Consider the following 21,096-nt stretch of genomic DNA (forward strand, 5'->3'; position numbering starts at 1 on the left):
ATGTATGACGCATGTGTGGATCGTATGATTGTGCATTGCCCATCGATTAATTATTATTCACTCGTTCATTGGTTCCTGATCTGGAGTTAAAGCATATTACTTTAATTTTTGTTTAGTACTTACCTTCATCAATTAAATAAACATATCATTACATAATTCAATATAATAATAACAATTATCCTGTCTGATATGTATTCATTCAACGTGATTTTTGACACAATTTAGTGAGCATCAATACGAATATGGATATATTCGAAATAGCCGAATATAACCAAGATTGATCCAGTATTACTAGCATTTAATCATCCAATGAGTACAATTTCACTGTTCCTTAATAATATATCATATACCATATTACCAATTACCATCAAACAAACCTCCAATCTTATGATTGACCAAAGTTCTGTACTATAAAGATCACATGAGTTGAGCTAAAGCACCAAGATCCAGCAAACAGCAGTGTGTCATCACCATGGTATTGTGAAAGTAAATAGTAACCATACCTGATACATTTTAACATCCGATAACAATATAACAATATACAATATATGTTCAAGTAGTGATCCAAACTAGGAAAGATGTTTTAATGGTTTATGGCCCTGAAGGGGGTGTTGAATTTCTCTGCGGCTAAATTTATAGCTTCAACATGACTAAGCATTGTATGAGTGCTTAGTCATAATACCATGTTCAAACTCATATTTGATACCTTTAGAAGCGTTTAAGTTCTTTCGATACAAATTCATGCTATTTAATAAATTACTCTCCATTTCCTGATATTAGTTTTAGATTCACATCAATATTTCAATATTTTACTTTAACCGCTCTGGAACCAAAGTGCAAATGGAGGAAAATTAGAGTGCACCGCGAATATTGATTCAAAATCATAATTATGTAAGCGCCATATATAATTTTCAAGTTTAGCCCGCGAATCGAGATATCGAGATCGATAATGTTTATTTATAGTACATCACCATTATAAAAACAAAGTTATGATATATGTGTTATTTATAGATTACAGTCTATCATCTAGTGTATCAGTATTCAGGGAACGTGGTTAATACATATCTGTCTAGTTGGGCTGACTTCTAGTGAGTCTGACTCAATTTTCAGCTGCGCATTTGAAGAAATGCACCATCCCACATCCCACGGGCCACGAATATGATATACGCGAAATTTGTATATGGTGAAAAATTGAATCTCTTTATATTCCCAATAACAACTTAATCTTCTATAGTTTAAGCTTGATACTTGAATTTTTAATGTACCAACGTTCGACTCACTCTTTTCAAAGATCTTGAAAAGAACATTTTCCATAGTGCGCATTAATCGGCCGACAATATTAATCAGTTTCCCAGTTGATAAAAGTGTAATAACGATGCATGTTGAATGCGTATAAATATACACAATCATGTATAACTGAGTATATACATAAAGAACCCTAGTAGACTGTACTATATTACAAGAGCTGGTACTAATTTTGGAAGGAGTCGACATGTAAGTACGGCATATATATTATAACTGTATATCATTCATTATAATTGATTTGAATCATAAAGATAATTAAGTTGATCTTTAAACCCATTCAACCCATTTAATCCATAATTCAATATTCCAATCAAATCAATCTGTGTTTGTTCTTCAGTAAACCCAGGAATTTGAGTAGACATTTGATCTAATGAATAATTGTTAACATTTGAAAGTAAATCTGATTGAAACATTGTTGAACCAAGTTCTTCATTTTTAATTATAGGTTCTTCAGGTTGTTCATTTGATGATATTGATTCTGAATTTGTAGTTTGACTATATTCTGATAATGGAGATAAAAGATGTTCATCATCTTGTTCTAATTCTTCATCTTCTTCATATTCTTCATCTGAACTAACTAATTCTGAAGCTGTAGCTTGTTCAACTTTTTTAGTTTCTGATTCTTCATTATGATTATGTGAATGTTGTTTAATACCATTTTTGGATAATAATTCTAAAATCATTGAAACTTTATCACTTAATAAATCGAATTGTTGTTCCATTTTATTAACTCTTTTCCCTAATTCTTGTAAAGTTACTTTCTTTGTTGTTGTTTTCTTCTTTTTACGTATATTACTAGTTTTAGAATAAGCACATTCAATATGATGATTTTTACAATTCAAACATGGTGATGATCCATTACATTTAATTTTCCTTTGTCGACAATAATTACATGCTTTGGAAATACGACGTCTTCTTATAGTTGGATAAGATTCATTACCAGTGTCACTCATCGTTGGAGATGTTGTTGATGATGATGTACTTTGTTTCTGTCTCTGATATCTTGACATAATTGACACAATTCACTAGAATAGTCAACAGCTAGTACACGTTTATACATATGTAATCAATTGAATGAAAGAATCTGACGAATCCATGTTTATATATACTTTTGATTGATCTTCTGTCAAAATTAACTTCCAAGTATTAAAATCATAAATAATCTGGCCGATAGAATGTAATAATCTAACTCTCACAGGACCCTTTTGATCTAAGTATAAATAATGTACTGAATGTGGCACTGTTTACTGTAGTGGTCCGTGGATTAGCCATAACATGTTCCGTGGACAAGCCCAGTTATAGGCAGTAATAACATAAATAACCATCTTTCAGGGCGGGATTAAGCAAAAATTACTAGTGTGGTCCGTGGACCAGCGTTGGTCAGTTCCGTGGATAATTGTAATCTGTTTTATATATAAACTACTTGATATCCCAGATCATACATAATACATAACAATGATCACTCTACATGATTAAACACATCTAAGGAAACTTGGTTATCAATAGTTTAAAAACTATATATACATATTAGACACTACCAATATGGCTGAAAACGGGTTTGAAAATTTCAAGTTCTATTACTATAATCCTTCAATTCCAGGTGGTATTATATTCACAGTATTGTTTGGTTTATTATTCTTTTTACAATTTGGTTCAACATTATATTCATTCATAACAATCTTTAAGAAAAGACCTTTAGGTTATGGACGTAAACTTGAGGAACGTTCCAATTCAACAAATCAAATTGAAAGACAAGCAAAATCAAAATTCAAATATGGTGGTACAAGTATAATTTATATCCTTTTACCTTTCTTCATTGGTCTTGCTTGTGAATTTGTTGCTCATATTGCTAGAGCTGCAAGTCATAACAATATTGAAAGTAGAAACTTATACATCATTCAAACTTTATTGATGTTAATTGCTCCACCATTATTTTCTGCAACTTTATATATGACATTTGGTAGATTAGTTACATATGTCTTGAAGAATGAAAAATACTTATTATTATATCCAAAATATATTACAAAGATTTGTGTTGCTGGTGATGTTTTTTCATTGTTATTACAAGCTGGTGGTGGTGGTATGTTAGCTACTGTGGAAACAGTACCATCAAATTATCAATTAGGTCAGAATATTATCCTTGGTGGATTAGGTGTTCAAATTTTATTCTTTGGATTCTTTGTCGTTGTTGAAGTCACTTATTTCATAAGATTATCTAGAAATTTACAATTAACATCATATAATTCAACAGTCCTCAATGGGAATTTGAAAAGGTTTCCAAATAAATTGCAAACTTGGAGAACAATCTTGTTGAGTTTATTCATTTGTTCAATTTTTGTACTAATTAGATCAGTTTTCAGAATTGTGGAATTCAAAGAAGAAAGAGGTGGTTATATTTCATCAAATGAATGGTGTATTTATATCTTTGATTCATTAATGATGTTATTAAATGGGATTTTATTCGTTAGTCAAGATATTTCAAGTTATTTCTTAAAAGCTATTCCTATAACATGGCAAGATCAAGATTCTTTAGTTACTGAAGATACTTCTGTAAAGGAATTGGATGAATTGAATCAATAGAATTTCTACTAGCGCTTTTGTATTAGTTTATTAATCAATGTAAAATTATAAGTATAAATAATGTAAAAACATCTATATATATTAAAAAAACTTTAAATCAAAAATCACAATCCATTACTTGCACAAGTGAAAACACTCCCATAAGCACCACTTTGATAACTTAAAACAATACTATCAACAGATGCATAAGTACCTGGACCCAAGATATAAATCCCCATTAAAATCAATATAATACAAATTATATATTCAATTTTTTCACCAGTTTTCAAAACATTCCAAAATTCTCTTGTATTACTGAATTGACCTTTATATTTATCTTGTCTTAATCTTATAAAAGCAACACCCCAAAATACAAAACCAAACCAACAATCAAAAAGTGAAGACATTAATGATAATAAATCTGAAAAAAATGGAATAACTTCTGCAATAATGAATGCCACAATCCAAAAGAAAACATTTAATGCAATCCAAAATCCCCATCCTTTAACTGTATGTTGAGATTTATGTTTTGAATTTTGGAAAACTTTTAAAAAGATAAATTGAGATGAAACATTTGAATAAAGTGAACCTAAGAAAACAATTGTTGGGATTGCAAATGTAAATGCTGCAATTTTATATTTCCCAGTTAAAACACCAAATGCAGGTGCAACCATATAATGATTACCTGCATAAACATAAACAATAGAACCAGCTAATGCAAATACCAAAACTTCACAAATCGTAACAACATAAATTGCCTTTTTGAAATCTTTTGGATTCTTCATTTCTGAAATAAATGAAGGATAACAAATTTGTCCAACAAATGTATAAACAATATTCAACATTGCAGACATACCACTAACATAAGTTGTACCCTTTTCAGGCCATAAATTCCAATGAACAGGAGTACCATCGAAACCTTCAGGATGATCTTGAATTGCAGCAAATACAATAGATAATATAACTGCAACAAACATAGTAGCAGCTGCAAATATACCAACAAATGACATATGAGAAAAAGTTCTTGGTAATGAAAAAATACAACAAATTATTGCTGAAACAACTGCAAATACCACAGTACAAGCACCATGATGTGATACTGTGTTTAAATATTTTGCACCAATCAAAACATGTAATGCTTGAATTAAAGTATTATTCAAGATAAAACATGCAGCTGTTGCATACCATGCCCATTTTTTACCCCAAAATAAATGTTGACCAATATCACAAATTGATTGAATATGGGGATATCTTGAACAATAATCACCAATAATACAACCTGTATAAGCAACAGTTAAAGAAATGAAAACTGTAATAATTAACCCGGGTACAAGTCCCAATATAGAATATGACCATGGGAATGACATAATGGCTAAACAAATATATTCAGAGAATAATAACCCAGCAGTTTTTTGCCATGAACATGATCTATATTTAATTTGAGAATCTTTTTCATGTTCAATTTCTTTTAATAAATAAGCATCTGGATTTGATTCTGAATCTGATGATTGATCTGTATAATGAAGGAGTTCTGGTGATTGTTCTTGTTTTTCAGGGTCAATGTATTGCTTGTCAAGACTTGTATTAGTTGACGGCATGATGAACAAATATTACAACCACTGTATATATGGAAAAAATGGTTTATTTCAATTTCAGAATTCAATTGTTTTATAACATCTCATTAAATGTTAGAGATATCCATGAGTATTTAAATAAAATGAAACGATGATGCAAAAATGAGAAACCGAGAATCTTTGTTTAATAATTAACGTATATCTGATAAAATGCTCTAGCCACAATTTTAGCAGCTCTTAAAAATTCAATGCACGTAATTCACCGTACTAAAAGTAATAAATATGCTTTAAACTTCTTCTGTGCAACACTGATTTATTTCTTCTTTTGGAGAATTGGCCAATGTCCAATGTTGTAAGTTGTACTGCTTATATTGTTGTGGCTGATAATGGCGAAACAAAGTGTGGAGGTGCACCGTGTTCTCACTGTAGACAAAGAAGCTGATCAACAAGTCTATAACCAAACCAGTTGTTCCCAGAGATCAACAGAATCAATAGAATTGAAATCTCGGTACAACATTGTATGCAAAAGAATTACATTAAAGTCTCGAGATTGCTGGGCCCTTTCAAGCTGGGCTTTCACTGGGCTTTTGCTTAAATTTACTTTAGCCTTTCACTGGCATTTGCTCATCGCATATTTTGAAAATTTTAAATTTAATTTTTTCTTTGTTGCTAATTGTCTGGGGCAGAAAATTAATTGGGGCTAGGCAGAGGCTAGGCAAGAGCTAGGCAGAATTGACAAACACTGGGGAGATGATCTAGGCAGGAGCGCTGGGTTTCTAAGTTCTAGCCTCGCTAGGCAGACAGAACAAAAGCAATCCAGTGTGGCGCCCCTTGCAGCCAGTTGCCAACTGTTCGGCTAGTGCAAAACACTTACGTCGCCACATAGCAGCTGAGATTGTATAATGAAGTGATGAGCTGATGATAATTTTTGTGGCTTGATGAAGAGAAGGGTTTACGGATCTATAGACTATTTAAGAAAATGGTATTCAACCTGTGAGCTTATCAGTATTTTGTTGTTTATAATTGGTATTTGATTAAGGATATTCGCGGGTATATATAATATAAGCTTTATGATTTCTGAGTATAAAAGAATAAAATAATAAGCTTTAGACGTTTGGCTAAAAAGCTAAGAAAATACTCTCTTTTCTTTTACTTTTATTTAGTTTAACGGTTTAATTATTATATTGTTTATATTTCAATGCATTATATACTACTATACTCAATTCAATCTACCTATATATTATCAACACCTTCTTCATCATCATCTTCAAGATCTAATTTTCTCTTACCATTCAATCTCAAAGCTCCTAATTGTTGAGTTGCAACTTGTTTCTTAACTTTCTTGGTCATTTTTTCAATTTCTGCTTCAACATCATCTGAACCTTGTTCAGCATATTGCATAACTAATCTTCTACCTAATAAATGAACACCTTGTAATTGATCCATTGCACTTTGTGCTTCTTTTGGAATTAAAAATTCAACAAATGCAAAACCTCTAGCTGATTTATCAAATTTCTTTGGAACTCTAACTGATTTTAATTGACCAAATGAATTAAATAATTCAAATACATCTTTTCTACTTGCTTCAAATGGTAAATTCTTAACAATAATCTTGGATGAAACTGCTTTATTAGTTGATGTTTTCTTAACAACATTTTGACGATGTGATAATTTTAATTGTAATTTATGTCCATCTAATACTGTATTATCTAAAGTTGATATAGCAATATTAGCTTGTTCTTTTGTTTTAAATTCAACAAATCCAAACCCCATACTTTGTGTTTTGGAACTATCTCTTGGATCTGGTTTAGTTTTAATAGTTGCAACAACAAATCCTGTTAATTTTTCGAAAACTGAAGTTAATTGACTTGAAGTTGTATTGAAATTTAAATTTTTAACAAAAATTGAAACTGTTGGACCTTCAAATATATCTTCATCTTCTTGAACTTGTTCATCTTCCATAATATCTCTAGCATTATCTTTAACTTCTTTAACATCTTCCTTAGGTGTCTCTGAATTATTAGCAATTTCATCTGATTCAGGTTCTCTTGTAAATAAATCTTTTGGACCTTTTTCTAAATATAAAATACCCTTTTTAAATCTTCTATAACATAATTTTGTAAAAGCAGATCTACCACTTGGTAAATCTCTAAATTGTATTATAGCAATAGTACCAGATGGAGGCATTATAATTCTTTTAACAGGTCCAAATGGTGTAAATAATTCTAATAATTCAGCTTCTGTTGTACCAAATGGGAAATTTTTAATTAAAATTATTGAATCATCACGTTCTTTATCTTGAAATTTTGTTAAATCAATACCTTTATTTTCAAAAAATTTACGAACATCTCCAATAACATGAGCTTCAGCTAATGCTTGTTTAACTGCAGAATTTGAACTTTCAGGATCAATCAAATCACGTTTTTGTAATCCCATACTTGATGCAATAGAATTTAATACAGCATCATTATTCATATATAATGAATTCCAACTAAATGTATGTTTTGATGCATCATTTTTTTTCTTCAATTCACGTTGTTTTTTTAATGGTAAATTTTTTAAATCAAATTCATCTAATCTATGATTTTTTTTAGAATCACCTGGTAAAATATGTAATAAACGACCTTGAAAAATTTGTTTATCTTGTTCAATATATGCTTGAACTGCATCATCTGGATTAACAAATTGAATATATGCAAAACCTTTAGATTGTCCTGTTCTTGTATCAATTGCAATATGAACTTCTTCTAATTCACCATATTTAGAAAATAATTCCCTAAATTCTTCTTCTTTAGATGAATATAATAAATTTCTAAGGAAAAGACGTCCTGTGGTTCTAATTTTATTAATTATTGTTTCTTCTTCTGATGGTTTTAATTCTTCAGGTTCTTTGGATGATGATTTTTCAGCAGCTTTTTCTGAGTTCTTTTGTTCTACTTCTTCTTCCTTTTGATCATCATTTTGTGGTTCAATTGAATTGGTTTTTGGTTTATCAACAACTTCACCATTTTCTTTAATACGTACTCTTCTTCTCTTTAACCATTCCATATCTGATATATCTTCTTCTTGATTTTCTTTATCTTCAATTTCGCCTTCATCTTTACCAAAATCATCAAGATCCATCATTGGTTCATCATCTTCTTGTTCTTCTTGATCTTGTTTTGTTTTACCAAATGCATCATATTCATCATCACTTTCATTTTCTTGAACTTTGAAAATTTCATCTGCAAATTTATTTTCAAATTTATTATTATTATCATCATTTGATCCATCACCTTTCATTGCTAACACTTTATCTAATAAAGAATTTGATGGTGCACCACCTTCATTAACAACAACATCATTTGACCAAGATTTAGCTTGAGTTGAAGGTTTCATAGATTCAATAAATTCTTTTAATTTTGGATCATTTTCAATATCTTGATCAATTTTAGATTTTTTATCAATTTTTTGTCTCTTTCTTCTTTCTTGTTCTTTAGCTGCTTCTTCTCTTTCTTGTTCTTCTCTTTCTCTTTGTTTAATTCTATCAAATGCTTCTCTTCTTTTTTCTTTAAATGATTTTGGTACACTTGGATCAACAAAACTTTTAGCAATAGAAACTTCTATTTTGGCAGTATCAATAAATGAACCATTAAAATATCTAACAGCTTCTTCAGCATCTTCTTGTCTTTTAAACCCAATAAATGCAAATCTTCTTGATTCACCAGCTCTATTCTTTCTTAATTTAACATCCGTTATATCACCTTTTTTAGCAAAATGGTCTCTTAATTTTTCTTCATCAAGATATTTAGGTAGTCCTTTAACAATCAAACGTGACATTATGAAATAAGAATATCAATTTGTCTCGATGTTTTTAGTTCTAATAATTTGATTTTAATGCACTATAGATTTATTTTATCTATGTTAAATTTTTTTTTCTTTACTATAAATTTTCGTTATGGCCAGGTATCTGCTGAATTAGGAAACTCCGAGGGCGATGAGCCGGAAATTGCTGTTTCGGGACGAAGTACTACGGTTATCACTTTATTACTTCACAAATTGTAATAACATAGAATATTGATACTTCTATCTTATTGTTAGTTTATATCTTCAATTACAACTTCTTGAAAATTAATTAGAACCCATAAGCTTCGGATATATAAAAGGTTGCTTCTAGTACAGATCAAGTATACTAGAACGAATCGCTATCACTATTCACTATTCAACATTTCAAATAATTTATGAAATTCATGTAATTCATAAGTATTATTTCTTAAACAAAATTTATATATATGTGTAGTAAGTAAAGAAAAAATAACTGCTGGAATAATCACTCAATGATCATTCCTATGACTCTATTTAAACCAAATACTAGGCTTAGCATTATATGATGAAGGTTTATCAACGACTCCATCATCAACAACTTCAAATTCTTGCCATGTATGTTCAGCATAATTGACAATTTTATTTTGCATGAAATTAATTGTACTAATCTGATCAAACGATTCACCTTTATCAATTGAAGCAGTAATATTTTTTTTCAAGATATCAATCCTTTTAGATAAGACTTCTAATCTATAATTCATCCAATCTTTATAATATTCATTATAACGAGATGCAACATATTGACCTGGCTTAACTGTAGTCATCACACAATTATCAAGAAGAGGATCAACCGGTCTGAAACTTGATACTTGAGTAATTCTTTCACTATATTCACCTGCGGGTCTTGGTGCTATATGTTTAATGATTCTACCTTGTAACACATTAGCCCAACCTTGTTTAGGGCCTTCCACTCTTGCAATTTCACCATCACCTTTAACTAAAGAAGTTTCACCGCCTATCATTTTGGAAGTATCACTTAACATCAGTACACAAACAAATTGTGGTGAATCAAAATGCCATGGTGTGATTCCAATGACTTTATCTTCATCTTGAGTAGCTGCAATATCCTCATCGAGTAATTTCATTCCTGGTGTTCTAATACTAATATTTGTATTAGCATGAACATGATTAAACATTTGAATTAGCTCAACACCAGCCATCTTACTGATAATCTCCAAAATTTTAGGATGTGACCAAGCTTCATAAGTAAATTTAGCATATTCACTATATTCACCAACAACAAAACTTTGTCCCTTACTATCTTTTGACTTTGATAAGGATCTAATTCTACCATATTTAGTAATTACATCTTTTTGTAAAACTTCCCATCTTAAAATTGCAACAGCTTCATCTGTAAATAATGGGAATGGTTCACTAACACCAATATTAGAAATTGGTTCTTGACGAGAATTATCAATTTGTAATTCTTCTAATGTATACCTTTTTGTTTTTTCAAAATAATCATCAGTAAACAAAATATGTCTATTTGGGTCAAATCTAACTGAAGAAGGATCAGTGATTCCAAATTTGTATAGGTCTCTAATTAAAGGAGCAAATTGAGCATCATAAGTATCTTCTGATATATCAAAGTTATGATGATCATTAAGAACATCAGGAGTTAATGAAGATTCAACAACAGCAGCAGGCATGGTTTTCTAACTTGTATAAATTATTTTGAACATCAAACCACAGAACACCAATATAATTTTGTACATAATTTATCAATTTTATATAAATAAAGAACTGTCACCTTTGTGATTACAATGAGTCATGTTGACGTTTATTATCCTTCTTATCACCTTATGATATAACTTTATTTTGATAAGGGGATCTTAGATCTTAATTAAGAAGCGTATATGACAAATTATAATCAATCAGCTGAGTAAACACTCTTACAAAATGTACAATCTTCATATTTCTCTTTGACAGCTTGAATTCATTCACCTACTTTCCTATTAAATCTCTGGGGATGATAATGAATCATGATAAATGATAAGAAAGATAAGTAAAGTAAAAGATAAACTATGCAGGGTTTGTGTCAAGCTTCATTTGGCAAACCCGCGTGATTAAGAGCAAAGAAAACCCTCAGAACAGCCCTATTTGAGCAGGTTAATACTGATGTTTGTAAAGAGTATTTTCTAATTTTATATCATGATTCCTATGGTTCTTAATTGGGTATTGATTGAATTTCAAAAAAATCTGACATACCAGCTAGTGAATTTAATTGAACTCGCATTGTTACACACACGTATGTATAATGCTGTGACTTGTGTACTAACAATATAGATGCAGAAGAGATCCATGCATTACATATTTGTTATAAATATAAGTCCATTTTCCCATTTCCTTAGACTTAGCAGTCTACTGAATGCAGAAGACAATTCATAAAGAATTTGAGAACGTTATGCTGTAGATATATCCAAAGGTATATCCCATATACAAAAGTATACAAACTACAAGCTACGTCTCAATTCTTTCCATCACAAGTCATAAAATTAATTAAATTGTATACAAAAACCAGTTCATACTCATCTTCAATAAGAGTAGTATATGTCATAACCACATAAGTAAAAAATTCTAATTCATCACCAGGATAAATTGTACTTAAAACCACATACTTTGTTTAACATTATAAGAAGCTGGTTTTTCAACAATACCATCATCAACAACTTCAAATTCTTGCCATGAATGTTCAATATATTCAACTAATTTCTTTTTCATGAAATTAATAGCATTAATTTGATCAAATTTTTCACCTTTATCAATTGATGTATTAATATCATCTTTTAAATATTGAGCTCTTTTAATTAAAACATCTAATCTTAAATTCATCCAATCTTTATAAAATTCATTATAACGTGAATTGGAATAAGCACTTGGTTTAATTGTTGAAAGAATAGCACCATCAAGTAATGGATCAACAGGTCTTAACCCGGTAACTTGAGTAATTCTTTCAGTCCATTCACCAGCTGGTTTTGGTGCAATATGTTTAACAACTCTACCTTGTAAAACATTAGCCCAACCTTGTTTTGGATTTGCAACTTTTGCAACTTTACCATCACCTTTAACTAAAGAAGTTTCACCACCAATCATCTTTGTAGTGTCACTCAACATCAAGACACAAACAAATTGAGGAGAATCGAAATGCCATGTAACAACACCTGGAATTTCATCTGGATTATCAAAATCTTCAGGTCTTTGACTAACTTTAGCTGATGATTCTGATCTTAAACTTAAGTTTGTTGCTGCTGTTAATGAAGGGAATAATGGTAAAACTTCAGTACCAGCCATTTTACTTAAAATTTCCATAGTTCTAGGATTTGTCCAAGCTTGATTAGTGAATGGAGCCAAATCTTTTGTAAAATCACCAACTGAGAAGTTCAATTCTTCGTTAGAATTTGATTGATTTGAAGCTCTTGCACATTTTAAAATTAAATCTTTTTGGAATAATTCATATCTCATAATTGTAATAGCTTCTAATGTAAATAATGGGAATGGTTCACTAACACCAATTTCACTAATTGGTTCTTGATGATGATCTTTTAAGCCTAATTCTTCTAAAGTATATCTTTTAGTTTTTTGAAAATCTCCATCAGAATAAGCAATATGTTTTGATGGATCGAATTTAATAGATTTTGGATCAGTAATACCTTCAGCTTTTAATTCTTTTAAAATAGGGAATAATGATTTATCATAGATTGATTCTGGAACTTTATAGTTTTGATTGTCATTAATGACATCTTGAGAAAAAGCTTTTTGTTTCACTGCAACAGCCATTTTGAATAAGTGTTAAAAGTTAAATATTAATTATTAGATCATATAATTAAAGAAATAATGATTGATACTTACAAAAAGAACAAGTTATTCTCCATGAATCAATCAGGATCTTGTACTATTTTTATAATGAAATAGTGAATAAAAAGTAACAATAAAGCAATAAAGTGAAATTTTGATCTGAAGGTGATTATAATGTTTGATTAGATACCAAAGTACACCAGAGTCAAATGATTGTTATCTATGTACTATGTTGGGGAGTACTGTACCACTGTACCAAATCATTATAGAAACTAAGTGTATAATACCTGTAAGATAAGAAGCTCCTCTTATCAGAGTCCAAAACTTTGATATAAAGGCACATTAGGAAACCAAACCCATGTCTTCATATAATTATTATGACTTTCTATGATTCTATGTGTTTTATGACCCGATATGGATATAGCGTTGATATATAGTTGATATAGTTCGCGACTTTTTTTATTATCTATAGATTGCGGATGCATAATTATAATCTTTATGACACAAAGTATACGATGGATGGTTTTTGAAATTGCTGTTTTAGTATTCTTGATCCATAGAATATAGTCATCTAGCAATTCATCTATGCAAGTTGTTTGATTCTCAGGTACGTTATTCGTTATTCGTTATGTTGATTCGTGCAAAATGTAAGATCAGTTGTTGCAGATTAATGATTGGTACTTTTGAAGCTAAAAATAGATTCAATTAAATCACTATACTGATCTTATAGATAACTTGTTTACCTACAATAGATGAGTTAGAATTTCTTAGTCTTTAACGTCAATCTATAACGTCTAGATTACAATTCATAGCTAATATCATGGTGTCGATACTACGTACTATTATTAATGATCTGATTATGTAATCTTTATATACAATTTAATTTAATTTTGAACTTATACATGAAAGTTAACTTATTATTCTGTAAAATAGAGCTATATATATATAATTGAAGCTTCTCATTATAGTATAGGCTTTAAAACAGTCAATTTATTAATTTTAAAGTTTAATTATTATAAATTCTTTTTTGGCAATGTACCAAATTTTTATTTTAACACTAAAATGTGAAGAACAAATTTATTCAATTTTTTTTGTTCTTGATTTTCGACTTGAAACACTTTTAGTAATAAACTGAATGCTTTAAATATCATTTTAAAGATTTTATATAGCTCATTTTCTTAGTTTAAAGCGTATTAATTAAATAAAATTAGAATTGGATTTCGGAAATATGAAATTCTGTAATCGGAAATATGCATTAAGCACTATATATAAATAACGGTACATGATTCCATCGACTAATTAACGGTGAACTTCAAATAAAAATATACTATATAGCTATTAATGCTCTTCAGTAGTTAATTTGCTGTACTGACTAGTATAGAGAGTGGGGACTACTAACTAAAAAACATGTTAACAATTGTTAAATCATATGTATATTAGAACATTGATCATCTTAGATACTGATGAATCAAACCATTTGATTTGAATATATATATATACATATATATGATCTTAATGAGAATATAACAAGTGTAGAAGTATCTCTCAAAGCTTAAACACACAAAGATATTCAATTCTCAAAGTCAATATCTTCATAAAAGTATAAAAGTTAGATGAAGGCCACAGTAGTGTAATAGTTGCTATTTAAAAATCATTAGAGTCCCGGATATTCTTTAGTGATTGTTGTTCAGATTAATGAAGTGATCTTAACAATTTGATTCAGAATCATTCAAATCCTTTTTTTTTTTATTTTGAAAATTGGAATATTATATTGAACTAAAATTTAAAAAAACTATACACAAAACCAAAATTGTCTATGAATTAATTATTGCCGCTTATATCCGAACCCTTAGCCGCCCAATATATAAGCTGTACTATAATAAGACAAATTATTCTCCTAATTATAATTGTTTAAAGCCATGGCGGTCAGCTATATAAGAGAAACTAGATCTACAACAATTTATAAGAATGAATTTTGAAAAACATAAAAACATATTGTATAAAATTCTAGTTGTAAAATATCATTTAACAAACAAAAACCTATAAATATGTTAAACATATATTTGAAATATCAAGTATAACAATACTTTTGAAGCTCATGTATAGCATCTAACAACTTAAAGTTAATATTATCGTCAATGAGCTCAAATGGGTTAGATGATAAATCCTGATTATCATAGGTTTCATATGTTATATCATAACATCACCTTTGTTATAACAAAAAAAAATTGAAAAAAAGTTCGGTTTCACTGTATTAAACTTCCAAAAAGCGTTAAATAAATATATTATAAAATTAAGTATATAAAATAGATCCAACATTCAGAAATTAACTTATATATAGTTGAAAAGTTTGAATTTGTTAATAAATTAAAATTTACACAAAACCAAATATTTTGACGTCATATAATATCAATGAACATTATAATAGCTAAGCGCTGTGGTTAAGTCAATATTAATTTTATATATATCTAATATATATAGTTATATAGTTTTATGTATATCACATGGTATTGATGAAGTACATGTTTATTTTAGAAGATTGATATGGACCTAGTACTTTAATATTGACTACTTCTACAAATGTCTTATCAATTTAGAAAACATGAATATTCACAATATCAAGGTTAAGCTGTATGAAACCATAACAAACATTAAAACCTTTCAATCATATATATATATATATATTATAATGACTTTCCATACTATAACCCTATGTGGATTTATAAATTATTGAGTGTCACTGTTTTGAAAAGCACCACAAGCACCAATTGCGCCAGTAGCTTCCAAATTGCTATTTAAAAGCTACAGCATAATCCAAGAATTGCACATGCACAGAAAAAATGAAGAAATGGTTGAGAATACAGCTTGAAGATGAATTGTTTTGAAAGACTAATTTGATCGATAAAACAATATTATTTTAGATTTTTATACCTGTATTTGAAATTTCATTATAAATTAATTAGAACTAGATGAACACAAAGATTGATTTGGGCGGCTAATTTTTAATCTAATAATTATTCATATTGGAGGCTAACGCTTTTACAAATAATTTCAGTAGTAGTTTTAATTTTATTATGTGTAGCGGCTATCAATCAAAGATAATCAATAACCAAAAGATAAGAGAACTACGAATATTAAATTCCATAGTATATCAGAAAACTATGTGAAATTGGGTTAGAATTTTATAGATCAGCTGGTGAGAAAAGTGAAAGTATTAATTCAAACTTTCATTAACCAGCTCCCAATATATACTGAAGACTAATCATCTTGATCATCTATCATTAATGTCATATTAAGATCAAGGAACTATTAACAAAAATATCTACAAATTAAAAATTGAAAAACATAAAAACATATTGTTTGAAGATTTAGTTGTAAAACAATATTGTTAAAACAAACATAAATCTCTAAATATGTAAATTCATATATTTGATAGTATTCAATATGTATCAAGTAAATATATGACATCTAAAGTATTTAAAAATGTTTAATCTTCCCCTTGAAATAGACATATATGATACCTAACAAAAATCTGAAAAAAAATCTTGAAATAAACAATCCAACAATATTGAAGGTTTATAACATATAACTGATGGACATGAAGGGGTAAGAAATGACCGAAAAAACTTTTGGAATTTGAAACACTAAATATTGAAGTAGATATATAATATAATGTAACAGTAACTTGAATAGAATTCAAGAATTGAGAATTTAAATTATAATATAATAATAATTAATTACACAAAACCAAATTTTTACCTCCATTAAAGGCCTATTTTTGTTGTAATATATTTAATAGGGATAAAATTAAGCGCTACTATTAGATTAGATATGAAGATTATATATATAGTATAATAAATGGCTTTCTAATCTAAAATTAGTATACCATGTCTAAATAGTTTTGATATAGATGTGATCTAGTACTTTACTCGCACAAATTCTACAAGCCTTTAATTAAAAACAAAGATATCACATAAATTATCAAGATTAAAGCTGTATAAAATAACAACAAGCTTGAAACCTTTCAATTTTGTGAATATATATATTGATCATGTGTACTTTGTAAATCATTTCAACTTTGAGTAATTTTAAACTATCAAAACCTTATAAAAGCTGAACATGAAAAAAATTATGAACAAATTTATATCAATTTAAAAACTAATTATTGAAGACGTGTGGTGATAAATATATACCAGAAGAAGGATTAGGCAATAAGACATCTGATTATCACAAGGAAATGTTTGAAACTAAAATTATTTGTCAGAAAGTGTTGATAATGTTTAAGTGTTTAAGAATATATTATAACTAATTTATATATGTGTTAATTAATTTTATAAAAATTCATGACCACAAAGATAACTTAAACAGCTTTTTGGACTGACGGCTAATTATGATCTTTGTTTTTCTTTGAAGTGGAATTGTAATACACCAAATATTGGATTTATAATTGATTTATTAATTTGAACCGTGTGTAGTATTAATCTCATGAAACTGAGACGTTCTTCGGTATTATATATGTAAAGTATAGCATGGTTCTTATTCTAATTAAAATATTATATAAAGATAACTAGTTGTAAAATATAAATTTTCACATAATAGAGATGGAATTAAGTCTACAAAGAACTGATATACCACATGTTAAAAACTGATCAATTATATGTACATTAAAATTCATTTAATCATTTATAGATACTAAAGAATCAAAATCCATATAAGTTTAATGCTTATAGATCAATCTGAGAAAACCAATATGAAGTATATATAGTTTAACTCCCAGAGATTATAATTATGATAAGGTGATTAACTTATAATTTGAAAGTTCATTATATTAAAGAAATCACACAAGTGTCAACTGAAGATTTTGGGTTGTAAAACAACAACAATACAGGTCAAACCACTGGAGAAAATACCGGTGAAAGTGATGGAGAATTCAAATATAATATAATGGATTAGAATCTTAACCTGCTGAGGATATTACAATTTATATAACAATTGGATAAATTTGTGAATTAAAATGTAAATTTAAATATTTTTAAACAGCTCTTACACAAAACCATTCCGAATTATTAGCCGCCCAGTATACAAAGAAATATAAGTAGCGTTGTGATTTTATACAAAGAACTATTTACCCATAGCGGTAAACTATAAGAGTTATTAAGTCTACAAAAACATGATAATGTATTAAGAAACAAAATAAAAACATATTGTATAAAGATCTAGTTGTAGAATCATCATGATTAAACAAACATAAACCTTTAAATATGTAAACATGTATTTAATGACATCAAGTAAATATGTCCTTCAATTTGATTTATTAAATTTCTCACATGAAGTTAACATACTTTTTGATAAAAAATCTTCAACATTATTTTCTGGTATTGGAGTGAGCTTTCACATTTAATAAAATGACTGTAACAAAAGCAATCTCATATGAAGAAAGGTATCTCATTTATCACCATTTCACTTATATTGATCCAAAAAAACTAGATATATGATGAAATTGTTATGAATGTAACTATTTAAAAAAATGAAAATTTATGATTAATTTATATGTAGATTCTTCATTACACAAAACCAAATCTATATAGCTAACAAGGAAACTTTTCGCGTTATATACAAATCTATGATTATTATCAACGCAATCATTGAACCACAATTATAATGAATATCATTTATGAAGCATTATACGAATATTCTGAGGTTCCGTTGTTTATTCCAGTATCACTAAAGCATTGGCGGTATGTAGTACGTACTCAAAACACTAAATCTACAAATATATAATCACGTAAGTAAAACAAAGAATCACAATATCAAGATTAAAGTTGTATGAAATCATAACAAACATTTAAACCTCTTGAATCATGTAAATACATATATTGACTTGATCCATACTTATAAATCCACAAGTGTGTTTAATTACTTGAATGTCAATTTCTAGTGATCTGAAACACTTCCAATAGTAACTAATAAAACTTCACTAATAAAAACCACAAGATTGATGTCAACCTCAAAACGTTTCATAAAGCTTAAAAAAAAGAGATCAATATTGTGTTGAAAGATAATTTCATGTTTAAGTTAAAGGTTTTTGGATTTTTTTTACTCTTTATATTAATTAATTTCACTAAATAACCTGGGCGGCTAATTTCTATAGCGGAAATCAATCAAAAGGATATCAATTAATCAAAAGATAATCAAAAGAGTTCAGCTACAACTTCAAATAAATTTCATATTTATATTAAATTAAAAAGACTATGTAAAAAAGATCAGAATATTTCCCAAATTAACGACAGTTATAAAAAAAAGTAAAATCAGTATATAGTATAAAAAAAAGTAATCAAAACATTTCATAAATTCATGTTGTATATGTTGAAGAATTAAATAATTCATGTTGTCTGTTATAATTGTGAATTGTTGATTAATCATTAAAGTAGTTTCCAGAACCCTTTATAATTCCATGCAATAAAAAAAGTAAATTCACAATTAAAAACCTTTGTTGTTGTTTTTGGTTGATCTAATCCCATCTTGCTTTTGTAACTTGATAAGAAGCTGGTTTTTCAACAATACCATCATCAACAACTTCAAATTCTTGCCATGTATGTTCAGCATATTCAACAATATTTTTTTGAATAAAATTAATAGTTTCAATTTGATCAAATCTTTCACCTTTATCAATCTTGGTATTAATTTGTTCCTTTAGGATATCAACTCTTTTACTCAAAACTTCTAATCTATAATTCATCCAATCTTTATAAAATTCATTATAACGAGTACCAGATAATGCAGCAGGTTTAATTGTAGTCATCACACATTTATCCAACATTGGATCAGCAGGTCTATAACTGCAAACTTGAGTAATTCTTTCATCATATTCACCAGAAGGTTTTGGTGCAATATGTTTAACAACTCTACCTTGTAAAACATTAGCCCAACCTTGTTTTGGATTTGCAACTTTTGCAACTTTACCATCACCTTTAATTAATGAAGTTTCACCACCAACCATTTTTGTTGTATCACTCATCATTAAAACACAAACAAATTGTGGTGAATCAAAATGCCATGAAACAATACCTGGGATTTTATCTGGATCATCATAATCAATTGGAGTTTGATCAATTAATTTAGTAGCTTCAGATCTAATTGAAACATTTGCACTTGCAATTTCATAATCAAACATATGTAATAATTCAACACCAGCCATTTTATTAATAATTTCCATTGTCTTTGGGTGAGTCCAAGCTTCATGAGTAAAATGGGCAAATTTCTTGGTGTAACCTCTAATTGTTAAATCAACATCACCAGTAGTTGATTGTGAAGAAACTCTACCACAATGTTCAATTAAATCTTTTTGAATTAATTCATATCTCATTATTGTAATAGCTTCTTGAGTAAATAATGGGAATGGTTCACTAACACCAATTGGACTAATTGGAGTTTGATGAAGATTTTTTAAACCTAATTCTTCTAAAGTATGTCTCTTGGTTTTGGTATAATAATCATCAGTAAATAAAATATGTTTTGCAGGATCAAATTTAACAGTGGATGGATCAGTAATACCAAATTTTAATAAAGCTTGTAAGATTGGTAATAATTGTTCTTCATAAACATCTTTTGGAACATCATATTTATGATTATCATTCAAGACATCTTGAGATAAAGATTGAGGTAAAACAGCAACAGCCATGATTGTAATTGTAATATAATAAGTAATAAAGACCTTTTGATCTGATGTAGAACTCCGAATAACAAAAGGTATAGCAAGATGAAGAAATGGATGTGTTTATATATTAAATCAATTCACCACCCCATTAATCTTTTATCTTTATCATCAGTATCACTATCATCAGTTCCAACCTCCATATCAGTATAAGACATCACCATGCCCCATGATGCAGCCAGTCATAAAGATTGTATGTAACCGTATACCAAGATTGGAATTAAAACACATTGAGTTTAATCAGTGCAGATGATCACCTACAAACTTTATCTGTGATACATAAAG

At 28.6% G+C, this 21,096-nt stretch overlaps 7 protein-coding genes across 7 annotated transcripts; 1 reads left to right on the plus strand and 6 right to left on the minus strand.

Annotated features, from left to right (window-relative positions):
* Positions 1–1,532: 1,532 nt before the first annotated feature.
* Positions 1,533–2,315, minus strand: BN7_736 (Zn(II)2Cys6 transcription factor domain-containing protein; the record flags this gene model as incomplete). Its single annotated transcript, XM_011278611.1, has 1 exon — positions 1,533–2,315. One exon carries the CDS (start codon positions 2,313–2,315, stop codon positions 1,533–1,535), a length of 783 nt encoding a protein of 260 aa, XP_011276913.1.
* A 532-nt stretch (positions 2,316–2,847) lies between these two features.
* Positions 2,848–3,885, plus strand: BN7_737 (RTA1 domain-containing protein; the record flags this gene model as incomplete). The annotated part of the gene is made up of 1 exon (XM_011278612.1): positions 2,848–3,885. One exon carries the CDS (start codon positions 2,848–2,850, stop codon positions 3,883–3,885), a length of 1,038 nt encoding a protein of 345 aa, XP_011276914.1.
* A 104-nt stretch (positions 3,886–3,989) lies between these two features.
* Positions 3,990–5,462, minus strand: BN7_738 (Auxin transporter protein 1; the record flags this gene model as incomplete). Its single annotated transcript, XM_011278613.1, has 1 exon — positions 3,990–5,462. The coding sequence occupies one exon, from the start codon at positions 5,460–5,462 to the stop codon at positions 3,990–3,992; it is 1,473 nt and encodes a 490-aa protein (XP_011276915.1).
* A 1,209-nt stretch (positions 5,463–6,671) lies between these two features.
* On the minus strand, positions 6,672–9,257 carry MRD1 (RNA-binding ribosome biosynthesis protein MRD1; the record flags this gene model as incomplete). Its single annotated transcript, XM_011278614.1, has 1 exon — positions 6,672–9,257. One exon carries the CDS (start codon positions 9,255–9,257, stop codon positions 6,672–6,674), a length of 2,586 nt encoding a protein of 861 aa, XP_011276916.1.
* Positions 9,258–9,772: 515 nt separating this feature from the next.
* On the minus strand, positions 9,773–10,951 carry BN7_740 (uncharacterized protein; the record flags this gene model as incomplete). Its single annotated transcript, XM_011278615.1, has 1 exon — positions 9,773–10,951. One exon carries the CDS (start codon positions 10,949–10,951, stop codon positions 9,773–9,775), a length of 1,179 nt encoding a protein of 392 aa, XP_011276917.1.
* A 955-nt stretch (positions 10,952–11,906) lies between these two features.
* BN7_741 (uncharacterized protein) lies at positions 11,907–13,079 on the minus strand (the record flags this gene model as incomplete). Its single annotated transcript, XM_011278616.1, has 1 exon — positions 11,907–13,079. The coding sequence occupies one exon, from the start codon at positions 13,077–13,079 to the stop codon at positions 11,907–11,909; it is 1,173 nt and encodes a 390-aa protein (XP_011276918.1).
* A 6,529-nt stretch (positions 13,080–19,608) lies between these two features.
* On the minus strand, positions 19,609–20,778 carry BN7_742 (uncharacterized protein; the record flags this gene model as incomplete). The annotated part of the gene is made up of 1 exon (XM_011278617.1): positions 19,609–20,778. The coding sequence occupies one exon, from the start codon at positions 20,776–20,778 to the stop codon at positions 19,609–19,611; it is 1,170 nt and encodes a 389-aa protein (XP_011276919.1).
* Between the last annotated feature and the right edge of the window lie 318 nt (positions 20,779–21,096).

This window comes from Wickerhamomyces ciferrii, contig 00013 (genome assembly GCF_000313485.1).
Source record: "Wickerhamomyces ciferrii WGS project CAIF00000000 data, strain NRRL Y-1031 F-60-10, contig 00013, whole genome shotgun sequence".
Lineage (NCBI taxonomy): Eukaryota > Fungi > Ascomycota > Saccharomycetes > Phaffomycetales > Wickerhamomycetaceae > Hansenula > Hansenula ciferrii.